This window comes from Falco biarmicus, chromosome 5 (assembly GCF_023638135.1).
Source record: "Falco biarmicus isolate bFalBia1 chromosome 5, bFalBia1.pri, whole genome shotgun sequence".
NCBI classification, from domain to species: Eukaryota; Metazoa; Chordata; class Aves; order Falconiformes; family Falconidae; genus Falco; species Falco biarmicus.
In genome coordinates this window covers 22966797-22994019 of record NC_079292.1, presented here as the reverse complement: position 1 = coordinate 22994019, position 27223 = coordinate 22966797, and the positions used below count along the sequence as shown (strand labels likewise).

The following is a 27223-nucleotide window of genomic DNA, read 5'->3' as shown; positions in this document are numbered from 1 at the left end:
GCTAAAGGGCCCGATGGAAGCCCACCCGCTGCCTTGCGTTTCCCCCGCCTCAGGTAGTGCTCTATAGTAACAAAACAGCCCTCGCTTTGGATTTTGCTTCGGTTTTTTTTTATTCTTCCGCCCGCAGGGCCCTTTTCCCTCCCCCCCATCGCGGCGCGGAACCGCGCTGAGGCGATTCCCGCCAAAGCCGTTCGAGTGCTGCGGGGGCGGGGCTGCCTGCGGGGGCGGGGCTGCCTGCGAGCGGCGGCGCAGCACACACAGCCCAGTTCCCTTCCGGGGCGGAGCTGCGCGTGCCTCGACCCGCCGCCGGCGCCTGCAGCGGGAGCGCGGCCTCCTCAAGATGGAGGGCTGGCGAGGAGGTGAGGTAGCGGCAGTGAGGGGGACGCGGGGGTTGGGGGAGCTGGGCCGCCCCGGGGCTCTACGCTTGAGCTTTGCCTTTCTCCTCCGTGCGTCGGGCGGGCGCGGGAAGGCCTGCTTTGTGTGCCGCTGCTGTGTGTGCCCGCGGCGGCGGGGAGCAGCCGCCGGCCCCTCTCGCCCAGCTTCGCTCGGCCCCGCTGCCGCCGCTCGCAGCGACCCGGGCCCGGCGGCGGGGCCTGGTGGGGAGGGCAGGGGGCTCTGCCCGCTTGCGTGGCGGGGGCTTTCCCCCTTGGCCGGGGGAAGCCTGCGGGGAGGCGCCTGAGGTAAATACGGAGATTGGGAGGGCAGCGAGGGGCGCGGGGCGGCTGCGGGAAAGGCAGCTGCCGCCCTCCAGCCCGCCTTCGCGAACTTGTGGCGGTGCGCCCCGGAGGTGAACGCCTCTGGGGGCCGCCCTTTCCCGGCCGGGGCGGGGGGGCCCTGGGCGCTGCCGGCGGCCGCTGAGGCGGGAGAGCCGCGCGGAGCCCCGGCCGGCGGAGCGGGGAGTGGGGCGCAGGCCTGGCCGCCTGGCAACGCGCGGCTGCGGCCCCGCGCCCCGGCCCGCCCCGGCGGCACTCGTCGGCGCTGACGGGGAGCTGGCGCCCCGGACCCGGTGCGCAGCCTCGTGTCCCTTCACACCCGCCGAGCTGGCAGGACACCCGTGATTCCTCTGGAAGAGCACTGTGGATGTTGCTTTCCTCGTCCAGTTACCATGGTTGCATCGCGAGTGCACGGTTCCACTTGACTAACGACAGATATTTGGCGTTCTCATAAAAGAACGGAGGTTTCCTCATAGTTCGGTTATGGGATGCTGTAATTGTAGGAAAATGATTCGGTTCTCAGTGCAGGTTGCACCTGTGGAAGCCTCTGCCCTCCAGAATATTTGTTCTTCTTTATAAATGTACGTACTCTATGGAATAAAGGTGCAGTGAGGGAATTGCTGACGTGTTTTACTTCACCTGTTAGAGAAGGGTTGAGTTTGGCTCTATGAGATGCTGTAGGTGTACAAGAGACTTGTAGAGTGCTATCACAAATGGTAATGTGGGGACTCTGGGATGAGGCATAATGATTTCAATTTAGCCGAGACATTAAAATAGGATTCTTTACCAATTTTCTTATTGTAGCTTGGTATGTGCCATGTCTAGCTTCACTTGAGACCCTCCAAGAATTATGTAGGAAGGAAAATCTCAGATGTAAATCCATTGGAATCACCAACAGGAGTCTAAAGAGTTATGAGGTGGAATATTTGTGTGACTACAAGGTAGAAGAGGTAAGAGAAACACAGACCAATTTGATCACTCTTTTCAGCTGAAATTTGGAAGCAAGCCAAAGGTAGTTTTGCGCATAATGTAAAGTAGCAGGCTGTGAGGACAAAGTTCTTGCTGACATCAAGTGAAGTATCTTTTCAACTTTGAACTGTAAGCAGGAAGCGGTATAGCTGCTGCTTTCGGTATGTCGAAGGAAGGTCTTTTCCTGAAATTACAGAGATGTTAGAATACAAAATAATTCACCCTTGTGTATCTAGAAGTTAAGCAAAATGCTGATGCTATTAGGTTGCAGCCTGGTATGTATTGTGATGCTTCTCGTTTATTTGCAGGTTACAATCTGTATTTCTTTCTTGATTGTTGTAGTCTATTTGATGAAGAGTTAGGGCCATGTGCTGCAACTGGATTCCTATGGCTTGATCGTGCCAGTGAAATTCAGTCTCAGGATTTGGCCTTGTTACAGTTATTTGGCCTTTTTAAAATAAGTACAAAATGTATGCTTCTTGATTATAAATACAATATTACATGTTTTGAATGGATTACACTTTTTTGGGGGGTGGGGGGTGGTTGATGTGACAAATAGTGGTTTTTAGAGATTTTTTTGCTAAGTTTAGAATATTTTTTTTTTGTTCCATATGTGATTACGACTACCTTCTGCTTGTGCATACAGGTCGTTAGCATAGCTTACATAACTACCTTAAAAAACTAGTCTCTTCCAAGTATACTGCTAGTGATTAGAGTTCATCCCACCTGTTTATTTATTTGCCCCTAGAGATGATATGCAAAGTTGTGCTGTAAGTTAATTTGCAAATAGAAAACTTGGTTTTTCTCTTCCTCACCAATTCTAATTGTTATGAGGACATCAAGACCTTCTGCACCGTATTGCTGTTTCTTAACTTCAGAGCTCTTATGTCTGTCTGTGTACTCTTGTGATGCTGGATTTCAGCAACACGAAATAGGGCTAAATCTGTATCTGTTTCTGTATTTCAAGGGCACAGAATACTATCTTGTGAAATGGAAAGGGTGGCCGGAATCTTCAAATACTTGGGAACCCCAGAAAAATCTGAAATGCCCAGTGCTGCTTCAAAACTTTCTTAGTGACAAAAATGAGTACTTGTCTCGGGTGAGAGAAGGCAAAGGACTGAAAGTGAGAAACCATGGTAAAGTTTTGAAACCTGCAGTTGCAGAGTACATTGTAAAGAAGGCTAAGCAAAGAATAGCTCTGCAGAGATGGAAAGAAGATCTCAACAGGAAGAAGAATCATAAAGCAATGATTCTGGTAGAAAACACTGTGGATCTTGAAGGCCCCCCTTTAGACTTCTACTACATTAACGAGTATAAACCTGCTCCAGGAATAAATGTAATAAATGGAATAACAACTGGCTGTGAATGCATGGACTGCCCTGCTGAGAAGTGCTGTCCAAAGGAGGCTGGATTTATTTTGGCTTACAATAAACATAAGAAGTTGAAAATCCAGCCTGGCTTGCCCATCTATGAATGCAATTCGTTTTGTAGATGTGGGCCTGATTGCCCTAATAGGATAGTACAGAAAGGTACACCATATTCTCTTTGCATCTTCAGAACTAACAATGGCCGTGGTTGGGGAGTAAAAACACTCCAGAAAATTAAAACCAACAGTTTTGTGATGGAGTATGTCGGAGAGGTATGTATTTATCTCACATAGATGAATAATTTACAATAAGGGAAATATTAGAGAAAATCCTGATGAGCTTTCTCTCAGTTCTAACACTCCTTGACTTCTACTATGATAGAATCTGTCTGCTTTTGAGTTAGAGCAATGCAGTAAATAGTCATTCAAGATGACAGCAAAACTGTATTGTCCAGAATATTTCTCCATTCCAGAGCAATTGTAAAAGATTGAATGTAAAGAGACTACTTACACTGTATGTTGCTAAAGAATTATTTTAAATATGTGCCCTAATAGCATTTTAAAAAGCAAGTCCTTCTTTTCTTTCGTGGCAGTCGTATTCTTCATTCTTCACTGATTATGACTGCAGTTTTTTGCCATTCCCCAGGCATGGTCATTACCAAACTCCCCACCCAGTCCGTCAGTCCCTTTTCTGTTTTGTCTGAACTTCTAAGGCAGTATTTCCAGACATATTTATTACTTTGATTATCAGCAAGAATAAGACTTGTAGTATGTAGTATTATCTGTTTACTCAATCTCATATACTATTTCAGACAACTTCCATGTTATAAAATACAGACCTCAAGTAACTGTTGAAAATTTTTTATGGCCCTGTGTTTATCTGGTTCAGTCTTATTGAGCCTCAGGGCTCTCTGCATCAGTAGCTCCTGACAGCCTCTTTGATCCAGTCTGTTGTGCCTTGCTGCTAAGTTGACTCAAAATAACTCCTTTTGACCCTCTGTACAGGTGTTTATGATCTTAATTATATTTTGTCCATGCTTCCTGCACCAGATCTTCTAACTTCTCATAGAATCATTTAGGTTGGAAAAGACCTTTGAGGTCATCAAGTCCGGCCATAAATGTTCATAGCTTTCTTGTAAATATACAAGAGAGAAATCATTCTGTTGAGGGGTCAGTGCAGAAAGATGATTATGTAATTTTGCTGCTTAAAGGGAAGGAGGTGGTGTTTACCCTTTCACCTGAATCTGCTTAGGCCCTACTGCTGAGTAAGTTCTCAAATCTGATCTGTCAGAAAGATTTTAGAGGGGTTTTTTTGTCCAATTCAACCATATTACCTATCTGTCTTGCTGCCAAATTGTGATTTCTTTGCTGAGTGTGCACAACAGAATACATTTAACGTAACAGGCTGCAGATGAAACTGTTTAAGCTTTACTTCTGTCAAAAGTGACTGTAGTTCTCTTCCTTTAAGGAGTTTCTGGATTTCTACCTTGTGCTAGTATGTGCAAGCTTAATAGCATAAGTTCAGCTTTGTGAAGTGATGTAGCTGTCTTAAGTTGTCATGAATAGGATCTTTCACTGCAGTCAAGGATAGCAGGAAGAGATGCTTCTAGGGAGTGAGGAGGCGAATACTGAGCTGCAAACATGACTAGGTTGTAAAGACTGATACCTGTTGATCTTTTTGCAAAGGGAGAAAGTTGCAACTTTTTTATGTGAAGTAAACAAGGCTTTCTGGGTCTAATGAAAAAATTGTGCAGATGGAAACTTCAAGTAGAAACAGTTGATTGAATCTGTCATCAAAACTCTTAATAGAAAGTGCTGATACTTTTTTTTTTTCCTCCTGAGACAAGGTAGTGCTGCACATCAGCTGTAGACAAATTACATCCAGAGAAGCCTCAGTTACTAATGAGTTTAGCTGTATGTATGTATTCTTTATTCATTAGAGATGGAATGCTATTTCAACATCAAAAAGCGAATGTGATATTTTTTACTAAGTGAAGTTTTCTTCCAAATTCAATTGTTATTTTTGTTTTAATTTAGTAATAGTTAATAAGATGCAGGTTTCTTTTTTTTTTTTTCTTTTTTTTTTTTTTTAGGTGATTACAAGTGAGGAAGCAGAGAGACGAGGCCAGCTGTATGATAACCAGGGAAATACATACTTGTTTGATTTGGACTATGACTCAGATGAATTTACAGTAGATGCAGCTCGATATGGAAATGTGTCCCACTTTGTGAATCACAGTGTAAGACTTTGTTTTGTATACTAAGAATCTGGAGAATTACTCTTAATTGTGGCAGAAATACCTTCTACTGTAAACATTTTCTTACTGTATTCACAGTTTTTCTGGAGTAGTTTGTTTCATGCCAGCACACTCCAGTCAGTTAGATGACATAATAAATAGAACAGAATGTTTAGCCTTACTTGGAGTAAGACTACCTACAAAAATCTGGGAATGAGAGGGTGCCTAAAGTGGGTATCTGGTAGGGCTGGGTTTGTCACTGAATCTGTTGGTTCTAGATAACCGAAATAGGGTTGGTGTGGGTGTGGGGTTTTCCAGGTAATTGAAAGACCTAACACAAGAGAAGTACTTAGTAAAATCAGTGAAGAGTCAAAGACTATAGGAATCGATGCATTGTTTTGTTGCAGGACAGGATAGGGGATTGTGCCAATTTTCATCCCTCAAGCACTGGTAGAAGAAAAAAAATTCCTATGTTTTCTTTGATAATTCTCCCCTGTAGATACCTTTTTCCTTCCTAAATCTAAACTTGCCAGAGAACTTGAAAGTAAATTTTTAAAAGGAAACTTTTGTAGTGTTATTTCCTGTTCAGCTGAAGTACTTAAAGAGAAGGTTGAACTGCATTTATAAAGATTCCTGAACTAAAAATTATTATTTCTTACTGATGTAATGTTTGTGAGGTATGCAATTACTATTTAACAACTACAGTAAATTCATGTCTTCAGGTTTGTGAGCTGAGATGTTTGTATTTCATGCGAGCTTGCCAGGGAGAAGGATGAAGAGTTTTAGATACAGGCAACTGCTCTTCACTTTCAGAAATGGGAGTGAAGTATTTTTTCCCTCTTCAGCGTAAAGTTAAATGTCTTAATTTCACTTCTTATTCTTTAACGTGGGTTATATTTTACTGTTGACGAAAAAAAAAAAAAAAAGCTTGCAGAGTTTAGCAGTCAGTCTCAGTGACTACTGACTTCTGACATTTAATCCAGAGAAAATGATAAAGCAGTTTCTAGTTCCTGTTTGGTGTCCTTGACCCTTGTCCTGCCACCCAGCCCACAGCAGATAATTCAGAAGCCAAGCAGATTAGCAATTGAAAATAGAAATTTATGTATAGTATGAAAATGATATTTCTGACCTGGGGAGCAGTGCTTAAACCTAAATGCAGAATAGCAAGTGTGTGTGGCTTGAAATGCTAGGGTGTTTTTTTTCTTTTCGACTTCTAATGCTTTTTGTGGGTTTTGTAGGTACATACTTCTGAAGGTAACTTTAATTGCTTTGTTTGTCATCTTTTTGTGTTGTCATCTTTTGAAGGTACCATTTTTATTTTTTTATAGGCTCTTGCATATTATTGTAGTTGTACATACTGTGTAAAGGTTGCCTTCTTGAAAGGACTTAACTCTAAGCTATGAATGTTCTCCTTTAACACTATTTCAAGAACATCATTTGTTGATTTCAGAAGATAACTTAATTTCAGACTTCTGTCACTGAGAGAAGAACCAGTCCTTCCTTTCCTGGGACCTTGGTTTGCTTAAACACTTCAGTGAAACTTGCGTGCATTTTTAACGTGAACTACATTAATTTTTGCTTACAGTGTGATCCAAATCTTCAAGTCTTCAATGTGTTTATTGATAACCTCGACTTGCGTCTTCCTCGAATAGCGCTGTTTTCTACACGAACCATCAAGGCTGGAGAAGAGCTAACCTTTGACTATCAGATGAAAGGTCTGCAGATTTTAACACTGTTTCTGTGGGAGGTTTGGGGGACTGGTGGGTTTTGTTGCAGCTTGACTGATTAGATAGTGTTTTAGGTGGGGCACTACATCTCCCTAACCCAGCTCTGTGGATTGTAGAACAGTCATCGCTCGTTGACTTTTAGTGCAGACAGGATGGCACCCAGAAGCTTTTCTGTGCACCTCTAGTGCATTACTTCTGTTGGCACTCCTAGCTCACAGCAAGGGATTGTGGTTGGAATGTCTAATGAGGCAAATTATTTTGAAGATTTCTCACAGGAATGCTCAAAGTAATGGTCAGGCTACTCTTAAAAGGAAAAAAAAAAAGTTTTCCTTTACTCAAATTGGCATTTCCAGTAAACTACTTTCTAAGTAATCTGCTAGTGATACTTAAAAAGACAGTTTTTAACAGCTGAGTGGTCTAAGGCAGCATAGGTTTGTCTCTGGATTCTGTTGTCTGTAGGCCTCAGTTGTGGATGTGGGTCCTATGGTACAGGTGTTCAGGATAGAAGGACGGTCCAATGTTTACTGCTGTTTTACTGGGGTGGTGGGTACACTGATGTTTATGCAGAGACTTGAGGAAACAAAGTTCTTCATGAAATACTATCAGCTCTGGTTATAAAGTTTTGCTGCAGTGAGGACCATCATTCACTGGAACAAGCTCTCCAGGGACATGGTGAGTCCATGTCACTGGTGGTTTTCAAGATGCAATTGGACAGGGTGCTGGATAATTTCATCTAGACTCCCTTTCCCACGAAAGTTTGGACCAGGTGATGCTTGGAGGTCCCATCCAGCCTGGGTTGTTCTGTGATTCTTTGATAACTCACCTTCCCTTCAGTGTTCAAGGCTAGGCTGGACGGGGCTTTGAGCAGCCTGATCTAGTGCAAGATGTCCCTGCCTATGGCAGGGTGGGTGGGCTACATGATCTTTAAAGATCCCTTCCAGCCCAGACTGTTCTATCAATTTTTTTCCAGTACAGTAAAAAATTTTTGAGGTTTGCTGGCAGGGGTGTTGTGTATCAGCCTTTGCACACAAACCAGTTACCCACAACAGCAATGTATTGTTTGCCCTGCTGTTTTGTTTTCAGAGAAGCATCTTTGCACTGTGGACCTGTACCTCATTCTTGTAGAATTTCTCGTTAAGTACTGACAAATTGATCTTACTTGAATCCTTAAAGCTCCTCTTTTTTGTGGTGTCAGTGACACTGACGTCTGAGGCAGGCTGTGCTCTCAGCAGATGAGTACGGATACAGACCTAAGGGTACAAGGCTCAAATGTGTTGAGCTTTGGATTCTGATACATATGATCAGTGGTGTGTTAAGTAGTTGTAACCTGGGTGTCAGTAGAACATGAGTACAGCTTTGTGCACAGTTCTTAAGAGCTGCGGTGGTAGGAGGCTTTCAGGAGCCGTTTGAATACCTAGCAGTTTCGGTCTGTCTTTTAAAACTTCCTTATTTCTGTTTATCTGTCACAGGTTCAATAGATCTGACTTCAGACTCTGCTGATGGTCTTAGCCCATCCAGAAAGAGGATCAGAACTGTGTGTAAATGCGGAGCTGTGTGTTGCAGAGGTTACCTCAACTGAGTTTGGGTATCCAAAGTCACAAATAATACTTTGTTCCCTTTTTAAATGTGTTTTAATATGACTCTTCTTTCATAAATATATTCAAGTATTCTTACATCTAATGTAAATAAGTATAGTGAAAACACAAGGCATTACATTTGTAATTGAAATGGCCTTGGCCAAAGAAAGAGATGTAGTGTTTCAGGCGAATACAAAACCGACAATGGGGATTAAAAATGCTTTTTTCTAGAACCATTATTTAGGAAGCAGTAAAATGTATGCTAAGAAAACTTTTAAATGTACCATGATTTGAATGTTCAAGAGTGAGCTTACAGCCATAGGCCTTTTAGGAGCTAATTTCAGTGGGATGAAGTAATGTTATGTGTTTTCTGGACCTTATAAAGTATCGAGACGTTTGATTTGAAATCTGAATCACAGCTGATGGTTCATTTTCTTTTTTCTTTTTTTTTTTCCCTGTATAAAGAAAAGCTTCAAGAGATTAGCAATAACATTTATGGCACTGGGGTGAAGGATTAAGGACAGTCATCAGAGCAAATTGTAAAATATCAGTTGAACTCTGTGCAAGTAATTGGTGTTGGCACATTTCAGGTGCAAGGTCAAGGTCTTCAACTTCTTTAGCTGATGTTATGTTACTTGGGAGTTTTACATATAGAAGTTTTTTCACTTGTTACGTTCTGATGTTTAGTTAGGATGCTGTAGGAAGTCTGCAGTTCTACAGAGAATTTGTAAATAGTGGATTATTGGTAGTAACACACACTGTTTTCATTGCAGAAATTTGGAAGGCATTGCTGAAACAGATTACTGGCTATAGTTTGGAAATGGATAACAAAAGAATAGGGAGAGCAGCCTGTTGTCTAACAAAGCTGATGCATTACAGTGATATGCTCAGTTATCTGTTAGGTGCAAAAATACCCTGGGAATTGATTTCTATTCACAGTTGGTTTTGATTAAGTTTTTACATACTGTGACTTTTTTTTAATCCCATGACAGACTTTTCAGATACTAGGACTGTTTTTTCTTGTTGCAAAAATGTTAAACTTCAGTAAAGTTAGACTAGGGGTGCGTTTACTCATTTGCTGTAGACATTTGTAAGATTTTATTGAATGTAAAGGCTGAGAAATGTATTGTTCTTCAGCTGCTTGTCCTTCCCCCTGCCCCCCCCCCCCCCCCCCCGATCATCTTAAAAGTTGTCTTGATATATTTGTGATGCACGCTAAGTTTTGCTTGGCTTCAACAACACTGAAGAGCAGTTGAGTTAGATTGAGTGGGGTTACAGCCAAGATCCATGCTCCAGGGATGATCCAAGTGCTTTATTCTCATGGATTAAAAAGCTTGTAAAATTTGCAAATTGCTTACAAATCATGTAAATGTTGATAGGGTCAGGCAGAATAATGTTGCTTAGTAAATGGACGCTCCATAAATGGATGCTAGCTATGTATCATAGGTCAGCTAGTTGCCTTTATAAGGTGCAGAGCTGTTGGCTCAGGTGAATGAAGTCAAGTATCCAGCATATAATAGTTTACTTAATTTGTTAGAAAATGCCTTAAACTTCATGTTAATTACTAGCACTCCAAAGAGAGTGTTTCAAAGGATAATACAGGTTGGTTGTTCATTAAGCAGTACAGTTGCATTTGCACTGAAGCTACCGGCTCTTTGGCAGAAAGTGAAATTTAATATGCTACTAGCCAAAATCAGTTTCCCAGTTGGGGTGAAGAGTATGGGCCATTGGAAGTGCTGTGTAAGTTTTGTAATTACAATATGAAGAGATACACGTTGAAATAGATAACTTTATATTGTTTAATGAATAGGAGAAAGTTTGCTTAGATTTAAAAGTATTTGACATTACCAGGCTCACCTGTACCTGCACACTTGGATAGATGCTGAATCTGGTCATTTTTTATCATGTTAAATCGCTATAATTTATTTTTTTTTTAATATAATGTTTAAGTGGAATGTGGAGCTTTAATGTTTGGAAACTCTAGATGATCTTTGTATCATTTGGAGTTCATCAGCATTTTCTCTTGCATGTAGCCCGATGCAGCAGTGCATTCCACATGGATGGGATCTGCAGTCTCCAGCTCCTTAATGTGCTGCAGTCTGCAGCTTTCCCTGTCGCTACAGGATGGCAAGAGTGGCTTGCAGCAAGAAACGGATTCTGTATCAAATCGGTTTCTCTGGCCTCCCTGTGGCAGGTGACACAGGGCCAGTTTGACACTCTTTTTCTTCACCTATGCTCACACCCAATTTGATTTAAATACTGCAGTAAATGCCTTTTAAAACTTAAAAAGTATTAGTAGTTGTACTTGAGTTCAGTGTCTGCCTCTTTCCCAAGGCAGTATATGTTACCACCAGCACTGGAACCACACTGCTGTTCTTTAAGGATATGTGTGTTACCTCTTGTATGATAAATAAAGGACTGTTAATTTATGTTCTGGGAGGTAACAGTATTTTGTATTTATTTGAAGTAAACCCATGTATGCAGTTTCCAGTTTAGAGCCTTGAACAGTATTTTATATTTCCATATTCACAGTGCATTTGGATTGCTTAATGGGACGCTGTGTCACTTTTGAAACTCCTTTTGCTGGTTTTATGAGTTTGGGGGAAAATTTCCAAATTGGAAAAGGAGAAAAAGCTATTTTCAATTTTTAAGGAGCCTAAACCAGCCTAGCTTCTGCCTTTGCTTTGGTTTATGGTTTGTCAGCAGCATCATGGCCACCAGTTCAGTTGTGAGTATGTACTTCTTAGAGACTGATTACCTGTGATCTGTCCTCTAGCTGTTCTTTTTTGTTGGGTTTAAATGTTTGGGGTTTTTTGGTAGTAAAACTAAAACTGCAAGATTACCCATAAGAAAAACTATTATCTATTTATTTCAATCTCAAATTCAAGTCAATCTTTTGGTTATTTCTAATGTATGTTTTAGGACCGTGTACATTAGAATATGCAGTTTGTAAGCTCAGGAACATTTTCTTTTCATAATGTGTGATCTCTAGTATTGCTATCTTCCTATAGTTTTTGATAAAATAAATTAAATTTAGTTTTTCTCTTGTTGTCATTCTTAAAAAAAAAACCACAAACAACCTTAGTCTGCCAAAATAACTGTAGCCATAGGATTTGCTTTAAGATTGCAACCTCTTAATTCCTGTTCTCTACCTAAGTTTTCTAGCACTGCAAGGACTAGTAGCGCAATTGTGAGGAAGTCATGTTTCCTGTTCAGTTTATGGCTGATACAAACTGTTATAAATTTATACTGTTGACTTGTCTAAAGCAGTCTGGGTTCCTGTATACTTCAGCAGCCTGTAACTGACATGTGCCATACAGGTAGGGAAACAAGCCAATAGAAGAAATTCTGCTCTGCATGACTTTATTCACAGAGGTAGTTCTGGTAACAGTTTAACTCACTTGCAAGCTTGCTAAAAAAAAAAAACAAAAACCACATCTGGAAAATTATGCTAACAAACCCTAGGAACAGAGCAGGTAAGGCAACAGTGGAGAGATATATGGCTGTGAATATCCTTAAACCATACACAGACAATAGCAATTGTTCTTCCCCCCGCCCCATCCTTCCACTGTTCCTGACAGCAGAATGCTGGCTGGTTTAACATCCACATATCGCTGAAGATGGCAGAAAGACTGAGGGCACACTCAGAGGGGAGAGCTGTCACACTACAAGTTTGTTTAATTCTTTGTGACTTAAGGCCTCATATTTTAGATGACTTCTGCTGTTTATGCATTTTTGAAGGCACTGCCATTTAACAAAGACCTGAATTACATTTCTGTTTTAGAAGCAGAAAATTTTGGCAAAGACTTAACTGTGATGGCACATGTGCACAGAGAATGTATTGTCTTGATTTAAAAAAAAAAAAAAAATCTGAAACATGTCTGAATTCAGTGAAGTCAACAGAATGGTATAGAGGAGGTGAAATCTGGCACTGTAAGAGCCTTGAGTGACATAACCACCTGCCCAGGGTAACAGGCTAGCTTCTGCTGCTGTGCATTAGCATCCAGAGCAGGCTACTGCTGCTGGCCACAGGATTTCATTTTTAAGTCATTCTGAAAAAAACAGAAGAAACCAAGGCACAGAGGAACCAATGGCAAGTTGGTTGCAGTGAGTTGAATTTAAACCATTTGATGATGTACGGTGCCTCATTCAGGAGTTACAATGGGACACCACCACTTGCTTGGTGTAAAAAGAGACCTGAAATGAACAATTATTTTAAAAAAAAAAAACAAAAACACAACCAAACTTCTCAGTAGTTCTCTCATCTGTTCTACCATTGTTATTAAGAATAACTGCAGTGAAAACTTGGGATTAAAGTCAAAGTGCAACTATTGCATTGTTTGCATGGTCATTTCTGGAAGATGCAACTGTGGGGAGGAACACAAGCAGCACACTATTTCATTAAAACCTGAGATCACATATATAGTCAAAGGCAAACTCTTGGAGCTCCTGATAAAGAGAAACACTAAATTTCATTTGGTGTTCTACCCTTCGTTTTGTCTGGTCCATTTTTTGTCGCAGTCCTGGAGAAGTGAACCTAGGCAACAGAAGGCTTCTACCATCCCTCCTAGGAATACATCCCTGTCAGTATTTCATGGAAGGAACAGTCAAGTTACACATGCTGCAAATTCCTAGTTCTGACAGTAAGCTATTTTTGACAAAATTGCCTAAATTGGCATAGCTGCAGTTAGTAATTAGTACTAAAGAGAAAAATAATACGGGGTTTTAATAAACAAATTTCATTATTATCATGCTGTAATCAGTTATATGTGTCTTTAAGAGACTTTTTTTCTCACTATGTTTTCACCTGCTGCTAGCTTCTTATATAAGCACTGCAGTTTGTCTGGCTGAGGCACTTCAGCATCAGGAGTCGAGGGAATTTCAAAGTCAGAGGAGCTCTGAGAGTCCCTCCTCAGTTCCAGATCGGGAGTCCTGGGGCTATCAGTTACTTCCACTAGTGCATCTCCAACATCAGCAGTGCCAGCTTCTGCATCTTTCTCAGTGCCTTTGCTTTTCAAGTTACAGGCAACGTCACAGGCACAAGATCTGTTTTGTCCCAGTGGCTTCCACCTACTGCTGTCAGGCTGACTGTCTTTGGCCGCCTCCTGTGGCACAGAAACAACTGCTCTGCTCCCACCTTTGCTTAAGGAGCTGAAGTCCGAGGCGTTTCTCTCTTGGGAGGTGATGAGTACTGTGTCCATTTGGCTATCCCAGCCCTGGCTCCCCTGCTCTGATATGTGTGTTGACTGAGAAGAATTTTGGGAGGAGATGTGTGTAGAGTCGCTTACTCCATCTGAATCACTAATGAGTGACTGGGAGCCACCGGCATCTGCTAAAGATGAGAAGTTGTCCTCGTTCTCAGAGCCTTCATCTGGTTTGTTACATTTGAAAAATGCATCCCAGCGAGGGACATCAGCATTAGACTCCTGTTGATCACTAGTTAATCCATTGAAAGTTGATGTGGAAGTGGCATCTGGCTCACAGGAAAGAACCTGAACTGTATTTTTTTCAGATTCTTCTTCGTCATCTTCATCATCATCATTTGATTCCTCACAGTCCACGAAGTCTACCTTGACGGAGGTGTAAGTTGTGGTTGCTTTGTAACTTTCTGTGCTCTCAATGTTTCGTTCAGCGTTTTCAGGTTGTACTGTACTGGAGGGCCTGCTCTCCTCAATCTGCTGTTTTGGAATCTTGCGCCTTGCAGAAGTTAATTCTGAATCAAAGAGATCATCTTCATCTGTCAAGAAAATAGGGGGGGGGGGGGGGGGGGGGGCAGGGAACCACTTGAAGGAAGTCCACAGCTCTGCTAAACAGGTGTTTTTTTGTCAAAAAAATTAAAACTGACAGCAGTTTTAATAAAAATTAATTTAGTATGAAGACAGGAAAAAGTTTAACCCCAACAGAGACTTGGCAGGACGTTACTGACTGTATTCACCTTGTCTAGCACAGTGCCTTACACGGAAAGCTGCCATCCTCCATACAAGCTACAGCCAATCAGATGTAGGCCTAGCAGACACATTAATTCAGGCCTCCTGACATCTTCTGCCAGGACCATGTCACCCTCACATACTTGACACTTAAGAAACAGCCGAAGAGAATGCAGCAGGCCTGAAGCTGTCTTTCAGTACCCCGGTGGCTTTCCAGGGGCTATGTACAGCATCCGTTTACCATCATAAGTTAAAACAGCTACGAGGTGCTAAAAAGCCAGCAGTGCAAGATAATGAAGAGGAGCAATACCAGTGATACACCACTCTGTCCTCCATAACACGGGAGGTGATCCAAGTTAGAAAAAGCTTTACTAGGGATGCTCTAGGACTGTGGCAAGGAACTCGCCCAGAAACCGTAGCTGTACATTTTAAGTGTACATCAAGTACATTTTAAGATTGCAGACAAACGTGCTTTTACACAGTGCTCTCTCATCCTCCTAAAACCTAATTTAATTTTACTTTTCCTTTCTAACTGTTGCTTTGAACACAGACTGCAGCGAACACCATGGCTTTTGGCACCTCTGCTTAGTCCCAGACTTTGGTTCAACGCGGTGTTGCACCAGCAGAACCTTTACCTGTATCAGACAAGTCTCTCTTCTGGACTCTCTTCAGCATTCCTAAGGGCTTGTACCTGGGTTCCATGTTTCTCTTGTACAACCTGCATAATGGCTTTAATCTGAGGTGAATGAGAAAAGCAATTAATATTTAGAACTCACCAGATACTTTCAGGAGCAGAAGTTAATCTTTTAACTTGATCTAAGTATGCTGCTTTACATCTCTCACGGGTACTGCAGCAGAAGCGTTACAGCAAAAGCAGCAATAGCTAGGGAAAAGTTCTTAATTCATCGGTGAACTTAGGCAGCTTAAAGGTAAATATCTGTCATGTCTATATATCTGCCTTAACACACTATTTGGAAACTATGCTTTAGTCCCTTGCTTAGAGAAGACAAGATGACAGGGTTCAAAAGCCACCTGCAGTTTTATTCAGTAATGGTAAAGTATCTCCTTTCTTATTAAGGAGAAGAAAAAGGAACAAAGAAACAAGTCCTCATTTTGTTCAGACTGACACCACTGCTCCGTAAGAGTGCTTTCTAAGCTGCCAACATCTGTAGCAGCACAAGACAACAGGCCTCTGTGATGCTACACAGAGGGCAGGAGTTCAAATCCCCAGATAAACCCTCTTTAAAAGAAACTTCTGAGAAGTAGCAATGACAAACAGAATCAGTCACAGAACAGTGAGATGAGTATGTCTTCAGATTCCAGTAACAACAGAAAAACCTCTATGCATATAAGTAGTGTGTGGAATACAAGTGCTGAGTCCAGGCATAACACAAGTGTTGAGAAAGCTGAAGTTCACAGGACTAATTATAGAAAAAAATATATATAAATTAAAAAAAAAAATCTGAATTATCAGACAAAGCAAAAGGCAGTGGCCTGCTTGAGAGGCTGGGATTCAGGGGGGGAGTTGTCCTTGCAAAACCAGAGGCTAGATCACATCCATTCAGCAGCCACTTGTAACTTACATTTCCATAACTTTGTCTTCTGTCCCACCCACTGGCAGTACATTCGGATATACATTCACAGGGCGGATATAGCTCAGGAAATCCTTAATCTAAATTAAGAAAGAGCCGTTTAACAAATTACATCAGCAGCACTGATCAAAGCACATGCACAACAAGTAGTTGTCTCACGTAAAGACCAGCAGGACCCATAAGCCAAACGATGAAAGCAGATAGCTTCGTAAAAGGAAAACAGGTCTGAAAGGATGCTAAGAACTCGGCCTCACCTAGCCACATCGCAGCTATTACCGACTACACAGACCATCACTATCTCCGAAAGAAAAGGCTAGACAGAGCTGCGCCTAGGGAATGTGATGCAGCACCTCCCTGTCCTTACTGCTGTAGATCTTTTCAGACTTCATTTTTCTTACAGGACTTCAAGGCCCTAGCTGTGCAGATCAGGCATTCTCTTCCCCACTTTTCCTAAAGTCTCACTTCCATCCATGATAAAAGCCCACCGTCACAAAACAAGTCACTTTTTCCAGAACTTACTCTGTCATCTTCTAGATGCTCTGCTCTCCAGACTGTAAATTTCTTATAGAAGAAATTCTGTAAGATTGTACTTGTAAGATTACAGATTAATTGGGTCTGGTTTGGGACACTCCACTCCAGCTGAGGTTTTATCAGTGCTGAGCACTGAAAACACTTGCAAGGTTGCAGATTACACCCCTATCTACACAGACCGGTAGGACCCACCTATTTTTGCATGTGGAGATACAAGCCTGTTACAATACACTACCCGCCATGTTCTGCTAGCAATGCTGCCACGTTGTATGTACAACACTTGTACCTCCATTAAAAATTCCGCACAGCATAGCAAATTAAAATTTAGCCAGGAACTTAAAAACAGGACTGTCTTGCTAGGGCTTTGAATAATACCCATTTTGAATGGGGAAGGCTTTGTGGCAGGTATTTTGTTAGCACTGATCCTGTTTCGGTTCAGTTTCTTAGGAGAAGTATTTTAAGAACTGGATTGAGCCATATTAAATGGAAGTGTGTGGTTCTAGAGAGGATGTTGCCATGACCAGTTTTCTTTCCTGTTAGTCTTTAACACAGAAAGAGGAGTAACAGCGGCAGCTACAATGTGAGAAAATTGTGTTTAAATGTGGGGGTGGGGAAAAGAAGTTAAACCCTCCTCAAAACTGAGTCACAGGAGATAAACGATGTATTGAAAACCAAAATCCCAAGCTTTAAGCCTTGCATAATTACACTAAAAAAGAAACGTAGTCCAAAAAGTTGACCTATGCTTTGAGGAGAGCAACAAAAAAAAAAGCTTATAATCCTGCCCTACCTTAAGATGCTCTTCTGCAGCTGTATTAAAACAAACTTCTCTGCCTTCAGCATCCAGAACTTTCTATCCCCTTATGTCTTATTACTGAAAAGTTTTATTGTAACAAGTCATATCATCCACTCTGTATCAGTATTATATAAAATCATATGATATGTGAATATATCAATATCAAATAATCAAAACTCCTTTAATTTTTTTTAATCAGTGTATACTCAGTACTACAAATATACAAACCTCGCTGTATGAAGAGTGGAAAGAGAAACACGCTCTGTATGTACGCTCTCCAGTCCTTATAAAAAAAAAAAAAAAAGAGGCATAAAAATTAGGCAGCTGCTCTTCATCCTCCATCCTCAGTCAGGAGGCAAGCATAACCTACTCTTAAACAATTTTGAAATTCCATTATACAAGCATCAGGCAAGGTACACACCTGAAACAAAAGGTTTCTGCACGGCCCCAGTGCTCACCTCACTATTACACTGGTTTTCTTGATCTTCTCTCCAAACCACATAGTGGAGGGTTTGATGCTGATGATGTGCAAGGGAGTTCCATTTTGGCAGGTCATCCCACAGGGCAGTCTGTCCCATTGAAAGCAGTCATCATCCTGCCAAATGCAATATAAAATTAAGGGCAATCCTGACCTTTTTTCCCCCAGAAATTGAGCAACAGAGTATCTAGCCAGACCAAGTTTTCGCCTCACTTCCAACCCCCTTTGAAACACTCTTGGTTGTGGTATCTTGCTTTTACAGTGCAGCTGACAAAGCAAATCAAGCATAGAGACCGATGCCCCAACAAACCAGCTCCAGTTCAACCTCCAGTCCTCCAGACTGGAGCCTTCAGCTTGACAGACATCCTGGGAAGGGAGGGCCATACACTACAAACACACAGTATGTCGCTGCAAGAGGCATCACCTGAGCTGCCTTTGATACACTGAAATGTATAATACCCGACTGATCTAATCTGCTGCTTCTCTTACCTGATTTAAAAATACAAGTTTCAAGTACAATTAAACTGTTTCTAGCAGCAGCTAAATGTGTTTTTTCCTTTTTTTCTTTTCCTTTTAAAAATGTCAATCCACTAACTAAAGTTCTTTCTCTACTTTACATTAAGCCACTATTTGGCCCAAGTCTTCATTACCACAACAGGACCAAAATATTAGCACCTATAGCCAGTCTTTTACGGTAATGTTAGCAGAGGCTTTGGAAGATGATACACACCCGAGGATGTCGACAGGCATGAATCTGAGTGTGTCGATCTGTAGTAACATGGTAGAGGATATCTGGCATTTTTCTGAACATATCAAGTTTGTTTACATGCACCTAGAGAAAGGCAGAGTGCACACTTAATTAGCTCCATGTGTTTTCCAGGCTGCAGCTGGAGCAACTATACAGATGTGGTTCTGCTCTCAACAAGTGCTGGTAGGCATTCAAACAATTACTGCCCATGAATAATGTCCAAGCAGAGAAGTGTTAGCCAGAAGTAACTAGGACATCTAGAACAAGCAGAACATACCTTCTATGCTGAAGAGGGATTAATATTCACCAAAGAAAGTCAGAATATATCTGCTAGCTATTAACGTCATATGTTAATGAGAAGACTTTTACCATTCACAAGATAAAAGGGAGAAAGGTAAACATTGAGCTTGAAAACTGGGGATTAACTTCTCCCTGGAGAACCCAGATGTTGCAGACTGAAATCAACCAATTAACTCATTTTGAGCACAACTGTAGCTTTTTAAGTTGTTTGTCAGCAACAATTATAGAAACGTTACCTTAATTCCAAGTTCCTCACTGAGATTTACGAATAAATACTCATATCCGTAAGCAGCTTTGCAGTTCAGCCACACAACGTGATAACGAGTCAGTGAGGTCCAGCTTCGCACTAACTCTAAGATCCCATTTAAACATTCCTCCTGAAAAGTTTAGAAAATGTTGTGAATCATCTTTGAAGATACTTCCGAAGTCCTGTGATTTGGTAATGCAAAAAGTCATTGCCTTGTGAGACTTACCTAACAAAGGGGTGGTTAATTAATTAGCAGCCTTAAGGACCTTTCCTCTCACAACTTAGACTTACCCGGCTTGGGATCTGATAAAATTTGGGATCGCAAAAAGTAGTATCCAAATACACACTCTGTATGTCTTTTACTCTGAAAGAGAGAAACGTGGTATCAGAATGAGCACTGCCCCACAGAACTAAGACATACCACTTCCTCTCTCTTCAAAAGGAGGCAATTCTTCCTCTTTATTACAAAGAGCTAGTAAAAAGGGGCTTGTAACTGCAGTATTGCCTGACCACAAATATATTTAATCCAGAATAAAAAACAGCAGGGGGAAAAAAGAGAATACGTTATTCCTGACTTGTCCATACCTGGACAGTATCCTGTCCACACAAATCCTCTGTGATCTTTTACTCTTTCTAAATGACAATAGCTGAAGTCTCACCTTGTCCCCGAATGCAAAAGCCCCATTCTGGCTGCTTCTCCTTTTGCAAGCCTGAAATCCCCTGTATACAGCACTGTGCCATTTTCACCTTCAAACAAAAACCTACAAACAGAAACACTTTGGTCAAACTCAACAATATAAAGCACTATATGCCACGTGTCGATTTGTTATCTTGCTTAGGATGGTTTATGTGACTAATGTATGATGTCACAGAAATATCTGGCTCACTTTGGTCCTAGAGTAATTTCAGATAAACCAAATAATTCAGATTCAGCATGTCTGGAAAATAACCTGTGCCTAGGCCAGTCAGAGTTGAAGACAAAAGCCTCACAGATTCTGTGAGGGTAGCCCAACTGTCTGTTGCAGCCAAAGGAATCTACCAGACACCAGTACCAGGAAGCTGAGCACCTTCTTTTTAAGGCATCCTTAAGAAATGGAAAATTTATTTTTATCAGGTTTTTACACCATTTTTAAGTGCAGTTGAAATCAAAAGAGTTGTTATTAATAGGCATGGGGAAAAGTAATCTGCCCCACCAAGGTAACACTTTGTCTGGACAGATCCCAGACAGTACAGTGATTTTCCAACCCTGGCCAAAGCTGGTGGGTCCTGCCACAACAGTACCATCTCCAAGTAAAAGTTTTAAATTTTTCTAGTTAGATAAATCCCAGTGCTTAGTGAGAACTCCACAGGACAATTTTCTCAGCAGAGACATCTGGAGTATTAAAGGACGCACATGACTGATCCTGGACAGTGACCAGCTGGGAGAAGTGTCACCTCTATATCTTCTTTCTGGAAGAGACGAGTTAGCATTATTTTCACAGCATAATAAATCCTACCAGTACTTTCACTGATACAGTGAAAGCAATACGTTACTACTCCCCACAGCCTCTTGCAGCATTAAGCATTGCTTTTGAAAGAAAAGACAGTCTCCACATTCCAACAAGCCCTGAAGAGGAACAACCATCCTGTCATGCCAGAAGAGATGACTTCATGAAGAGATGAAGCAAGTCAGCCAGACAGCACAGAATCATAGAACAGTTTGGGTTGGCAGGGACCTTTAAAGCTCATCTAGCCCAAGCCCCCTGCAGTGAGCAGAGACATCTTCAACTAGACCAGGCTGCTCAGAGCCCCGTCCAACCTGGCCTTGAATGTTTCCAGGGATGGGGCATCTACCACCTCTCTGGGAAGCCTCTGCCAGTGCTTCACCACCCTCATACTACAGAATTTATTCCTTATATCTAATCTAAATCTACTCTCCTTTAGTTTAAAACCATTACTCTTGTCCTATTGCTACTGGCCCTGCTAAAAAATTTATCCACATCTTTCTTAGAGCTGCCTTTAAGTACTGAAAGGCTGCAATAAGTTCTCCCCAGAGCCTTCTCAGCTCCAGGCTGAACAACCCCAACTCTCTCAGCCTTTCCTCACAGGAGAGGTGTTCCAGGCTCTGATCATTTTCATGGCCTTCTCTGGACCCGCTCCAGCAGGTCCATGTCTGTACTGGGGAACCTAGAGCTGGGCACAGCACTGCAGGTGGGGTCTCACAAGAGTGGACCAGAGGCAGAATCCCCTCCCTCAATCTGCTGCCCACACTTTTTTTGACGCAGCCCAGGATACAGTTGGCCTTCTGAGATGTGAATCCACATTGCTGACTCATGTCCAGCTTTTCATTCACCATACATTCACCAGCATCATGGAAATATCTTGGGATACACTTTGCCTGGAGATGCTCTACCAGAACTTTAAGTCCTGCACTTAAAGCTTGTTAAAATAAGCCAGGAATTACAAAGTGAAAGAATCATAATAGGTAAGTTGGAGATCACTCAATAGCCTGGAAAGACATTACCAAAAAATGGCATGATACGAAGAACAAAACCAGGAAGAAGAATTCATGTGGCTGCATGTCTTAGAAAGAAAGGGAACAGACATTTTAAAAATAGCTTGTCAGATGTTACAGCTAAGATCCATTTCCCATGCTCATTTAAACAGTTATTACTGCCCATTAAAAATATATTAATCTCTTTTTTCCTGTAACTTACCTCACCAGATGTTTCATCTACTAAAGAAATCTGAGTTGGAGTTTCAACTTCCAGTGCAACCTGTAACAAAATGAATAAATGCATTACAGGGTTTATTGAATATTCTGTTTCATGCTTATGGCTAAGCATTCATTACGTAGGCATCTTTAGCACCCACTGTGGCTAACGCTAAACCTGTAAAATGAAGCTTATTTTCCCATAGCAAGTCACAAATTTCCATTTCCAGCAGGAAAAAAAAAAGCTTCCTAAAAGTTGTTTAAAAGTTAAATGGAAATACCTCAACCAAGGTATGTATGCCTTAAAAAGTCAGAACACACTGGACTTCTAACAGCAACAGCTCTACATTCTCTGGCTGGATCATATGCCTTGGTTTTGGATGGCTGCAAAGCCCAAGACATCCCAGTCCCAGAGCACACCAGTGGATCTTGCCAGGACAGGTCTCTGTGCTGAAGCACTTCTCCTCACTGTTCCCTGTTACCAGAAGCAGAGCCCACAAATCACATGCAGTGCACATTTCTGTGTTTGTGTAGGGATAATTAATCTATAGACTGCAATTAATTCCCTGTTTTGCCATATCCTCTACTAAGAGTCATGTGCTGTGCTATACGGGCTCTGTAGCCATCTGCAAGGTTAGCGCTGCTATGCAGGCGCCTCTCTCATCCTTCTGGGTTTTGTTTTTTTTCCTTTGTTTCAGACAATATTTGTATATAATTCTCCTACCCAAAAAAGCCAAAGTGAAAGGAAAATCTCCTGTCACTACCCTCCTTAAGTATAACCTCTAGCTTCTCAGCTGAGCAGTCTCCTCAGCACCTTGGATTTCAGTGTACTAGATGGATGCACAAGATACCATGTCAAACTTCTGGGCAGCTCCACAAGATCCGTTCAGCTGGTACTCAGACAAAGGTGTTAACGTTTGGCTTCCCCACCAGAAACCACACCAATCAAGCCGAGAGCTTGCTCCAAAACACAGATGTGTCAAGTGTGACGAAAAGTATTTTATACTAAGAATTCAAGCCACTAGCAACAGCTGATTTTTTTTAACTTCAATTTTATCACCTACAATTTCTGACACTGAATAAACTCAAGCAGCTGATCTAAATTCCGCATGCCCAGTATTTCTCAGTAATTCTCAAATTTCCTACTGCAGTGAAACAATCATCAAGTTTTAGATCTAAACTGCCCAAAGAATTCTTCGCTGACAGCCACCGTTTGGCTTCATAAGCATAAATGATAGTATCTCCATCAGAGTTCTCCCCTCATCTTTGATAGTTTAAATGTTAAAGGCAGCAACAGATTCAAAGATCCTCTTACGCCATATGTGCAAATAAAGGTCAGATCGGAAATCATAAAAACATTTGTACAGAAGCTGACATCATGATTGCTTTTTTCAGTCTAGCGAATATCAAATCAGCTGTTAATTCATTTCCCAGTCATGCTACAAGTAGAAAGCTTATTTGTTGTAAGACAAAGCTTGTGAACATCTAACAGCTGCCATCTGATTTAGGGCTTGTGCAGCTCATGCCATTACCAGCAGTCACTCCTGGGAGCAGCAGCTGCAAACACCTATGTATTTTTAAAATTGTGTTGGTTTGTGTTAATTGTGCTTCATCTTAGACTGTACCACAGGTACCTCTGGCATCTCTTCCCACGTGAAGTTTTTCCCAAACAGGAATGTCAGGACCAGCACTGCCTACTTCCCTTTTACTGCTCTTACAAAGTTCTAACAGCTTACAGGTATCTCTCCTCAAGAGTTTAACCTAGAAGATTAACCTTCTAGGTTAAACTCAAAGGACAGTAGAAGCAAATGGACACTTTTTTAAAACTAAAAATAAATAAATAAAAAAGACACCAACAAAAAAGCTACCACAAACCTACCTGGCTTTATTTTTGCTAGCCAAAAATTACAGGCTTAGAAAAATTGTCACCTATACATGCTGTGCTCCATCACACATCAAACACGCCTAAGGGATACTCAGAGTCCCTTTTACAGAGCCCTGAGTTCACTCCCCAGTTGTTAAATCTTTCCACTTCCCAAGGCTTTCATATAAAGCTAGTTATCTTCTCCCTCAGCTTCATACTTAAACTAGGACCTTGAACAAAAAAGTCCCCTACTTTTTTTTCCTCTTTCCCAGACTTACCTCCTAGGTCCCACTTGCATGAATTTCTTTGGATATGGAGCTTAAGACCCCCGCTTACAACCTATTTAAGGAAACTCTGAGCCATAACTCCCCCAAGAAAACAAGTTTCAGCTTGTCTGAAGTCCTTCTTGACTAGAAAACTCTCCTGTCCTTGCTTAGGGGGAATCAGCAAAATCCTTAACACTATGTGATGATGTTAGGTACATACATTAAGATGTGAAAAGAAATGTGCTCAATTCCAAAGCCCACATCTGTAAAGGGAAAGAAATAACTACAAGTCACACCTGTACACAACCACCAATCACTTGAAGTTTGGTTCCAAACAGCAGAAATCAAGTAAACTAATTACGTTCTTCAGTGATTTTACATCACTAAAACTTTTTCGTGTTAGAGATTAATTCTCCTTTTGTTTTTTGGAAAATGGGCTAATTAAAAGATTATATATACTCTGAGCAACACAAGACTAAATGAAGCAAGAGAAATAAATTACGGACTGGAGCAAAGAGACATGAGCAAGGTAAGGAAATGAGGGAACAATACAAATGATAAATGTCTTCCATCTGTACATTGAAAGATAAACTTGAGAGAAAAGGATACATTTTGCGGAGGGAAAAATACAATTAAACAGTAAACAACAATAAACCAAGTCCATATAGCAAGCAGGAAGAAAAGGCAAACTGTTGTTAAGTATTTAAGCCCTGAAACACTATCAACACCAACATTCAGACATTTCTGCAGAGGGGAAGCTTCCTCTTCCCTAGAATCACTGCTTGGAAAATGTGAATTAAAAAAAAAAAAACCAAAAACAAAAACACAGAAACCCAAAAACTCACAATGTGATTCTCCCAAAACTTATACTTCCAGCTAGTCAACAGCAATTCCTTAGTTACCGGTGAGCAGTATAATTTAACTTTCAAGCTGCAAGGAGACAAAGAACACAGGTGAGTGTTTTTTAAAGCAGAGGCAGAGAACAATCTAATGACACATCACCACCTGGCACCTAGTACCTCAAGACATGCGCTCAAAGCCCTCTCTCAGCTGAAGAGACCTGCAGAGCAGTAAGCCCGCAGGAGCTGTTCTCCCCCAGCCTGAAGTGGGATAAAGGTGAGTTACTCCGCCTTGTTGAGCGGGCTTTTCTCTAACACAGCAAACCCAGAGACAGACTTATGTGTGCCCTTGCCTGCGTGGTTTTCTGTAGACATAAATAAAGTGCGTGGTCACATATACACATATCTTTGGTTGTTTCTATACCCACTAGGCTCTGTTTCAGATGTGCACTTCCCCTGGAACAAGCAGTTAGCATTAAGCAGACCACCAAATACTTCCTATAAAGCTCTAGCTTTTTGCACAGTGCACAAAGAAGCCTGACAAGCTAAAACAGATTCTCTGCTTGCACTTGAGGAAACACGACATCTACTCTAATCAATTAAACAGTGCCTAGGAACTGGCCCACAACCTCTCTGGGCCCATTCCCATGTTTGACCATCCTCATGGTGAAAAAGAAAAGGTGTCCCTGTCCCTTTCATTATGCACCTCCAAGAAGAGCCTGGCTCCATCTTATCTACCGCTACCTGCAAATACACGGTTGTCTCCTGCTCGTAAGGCTGAGGACATCCAGCTGTCAGCCTCTCCTCACACATCACATGCCCCAGCCCTAGACCAGCTTGGTGGTCATGCTCCGAAACAGTGGTGGTGTTCTTTGTGCAGGGGAGCCCAGGACTGGACTCAGTACTCCAGGCAAAGCCTCAAAAGTACTGGCCAGAGGGGAATAACTGTCTCAAACTGATGGCTACCTACTTGCTCATATACCTCAGAGCACAGCTGGCCTTCTTCACAGCAGTCACAGTGCTGGCTCCACACACCAACAGGCTTCCAGGGGATAGCGGTGGGGATCCTCATGAAGTTCATGAGTGTCATGAAGTTCAACAAGGCAAATGCACTTGGGTTGGAGCAGTCCCTAGTATCAATAGAGGCTGGGGGATGAATGGATTGAGAGTAGCCCTGTGGAGAACGACTGGGGGATACTAGTGGATGGAAAGTTCAACATGAGCTGGTAATGTGTGTGTGCAGCCCAGAAAGCCAGCTGTACCCTGGGCTGCATCACCAGCAGCGTGGGCAGCACGGTGAGGGAGGGGATTCTGCCCTCTGCTCAGTTCTTGTGAGACCCCCCTGCAGCGCTGCGTCCAGCTCTGGGGTCCCCAACGTCAAAAGGACATGGACCTGTTGGGGTGAGCCCAGAGGAGGCCGTGGAGATGCTCAGGGGGCTGGAGCCCCTCTGCCGTGAGGCCAGGCTGGGAGAGCTGGGGTGGTTCAGCCTGGAGCAGAGAAGGCTCCGGGGAGACCTTGGAGCAGCTCCCAGTACCTAAAGGGGCCGACAAGAAAGCTGGGGAGGGACGTTTTACAGGGGCCTGCAGCGACAGGACAAGGGGGAATGGCTTTAACCTGAAAGAGGGGAGATTTAGATTGGATACTGGGAAGAAATTCTTTACTGTGAGGGTGGTGAGGCGCTGGCAGAGGCTGCCCAGAGCAGCTGTGGGCATCCCATCCCCGGGGGTGCTCAAGGCCAGGCTGGACGGGGCTGGGAGCAACCTGGGCTGGTGGGAGGTGACCCTGCCCATGGCACAGGGGTGGAACCAGATGGCCTTTACGGTCCCTTCCCACCCAAACCCGTTCTGCTCCTGTGCCTCCATGACCCACAACAGCTCCCTTACACTGGCTGGCTGGCGCTTCGCTTTGAACCAGCTGCCTGTCTCTCAGGCCCCCCGGCGCCGCACGCTGCGGCCCCCCCCGGCAGCCCCCTCCCCCGCAGCCCCGCCGCCAGCTCGTACCTGCCCTCCAGTCTCCTCTTCAGGGCGGGGGCCCGCAGCCCCTTCATGTGATCTGGGGATACAGGGCACGGCTGTCACCGGGGGTGCGGGGATGGACGGACACCGGGGGGGGGGGGGGGGAGGGGAACAACAGCGGAACGGCTGCCATGGGGCCGGCCGGGGCCGGGGCTCACCCTTGTGGCAGTGCGACAGGAAGTAGGCCCGCGCGCGCAGGTTGTCGCGGTCGAAGCGGTCAATGGACAGGGCCGGGTACTCGTGCACGCGACCCCCGAACCGGCTCATGGCGGCGAATAGCGCGCCGCTTCCGCCCCGCCGTCCCGCCTCCCCAGCCCTCAGCCAATCGTGAGAGAGGCTCC

The 27223-nt window shown here is 42.7% G+C and overlaps 2 protein-coding genes and 1 long non-coding RNA gene across 6 annotated transcripts; 2 read left to right on the top strand and 1 right to left on the bottom strand.

The window, feature by feature from the left end:
• Nucleotides 1–225: 225 nt before the first annotated feature.
• Nucleotides 226–13729, top strand: SUV39H2 (SUV39H2 histone lysine methyltransferase). 3 transcript variants are annotated; one of them, XM_056342136.1, is made up of 7 exons: nucleotides 226–359; nucleotides 1518–1663; nucleotides 2650–3321; nucleotides 5142–5288; nucleotides 6871–7000; nucleotides 8482–8597; nucleotides 13609–13729. In XM_056342136.1, the coding sequence occupies exons 1-6, from the start codon at nucleotides 341–343 to the stop codon at nucleotides 8589–8591; spliced, it is 1224 nt and encodes a 407-aa protein (XP_056198111.1). In that variant the 5' UTR covers nucleotides 226–340; the 3' UTR covers nucleotides 8592–8597; nucleotides 13609–13729. The 3 variants fall into 3 exon arrangements, with proteins under 3 accessions (XP_056198111.1, XP_056198110.1, XP_056198109.1); XM_056342135.1 differs by lacking the exon at nucleotides 13609–13729 and adding an exon at nucleotides 10623–11631; XM_056342134.1 differs by lacking the exon at nucleotides 13609–13729 and having other exon boundaries at nucleotides 8482–11631.
• DCLRE1C (DNA cross-link repair 1C) lies at nucleotides 12810–27179 on the bottom strand. 2 transcript variants are annotated; one of them, XM_056342131.1, is made up of 14 exons: nucleotides 27041–27179; nucleotides 26868–26919; nucleotides 24873–24957; nucleotides 21902–21961; nucleotides 20599–20654; nucleotides 19865–19966; nucleotides 19497–19569; nucleotides 19195–19335; nucleotides 18641–18742; nucleotides 17891–18027; nucleotides 17661–17715; nucleotides 16100–16188; nucleotides 15152–15252; nucleotides 12810–14326 (listed from the first exon to the last, which is right to left on the bottom strand). In XM_056342131.1, exons 1-14 carry the CDS (start codon nucleotides 27147–27149, stop codon nucleotides 13365–13367), a joined length of 2124 nt encoding a protein of 707 aa, XP_056198106.1. In that variant the 5' UTR covers nucleotides 27150–27179; the 3' UTR covers nucleotides 12810–13364. The 2 variants fall into 2 exon arrangements, with proteins under 2 accessions (XP_056198106.1, XP_056198107.1); XM_056342132.1 differs by lacking the exon at nucleotides 24873–24957 and having other exon boundaries at nucleotides 27041–27108.
• Nucleotides 15246–18479, top strand: LOC130150847 (uncharacterized). The gene is made up of 2 exons (XR_008822403.1): nucleotides 15246–15445; nucleotides 18173–18479. It is a non-coding gene; the product is annotated as an uncharacterized LOC130150847 (long non-coding RNA).
• Nucleotides 27180–27223: the final 44 nt, after the last annotated feature.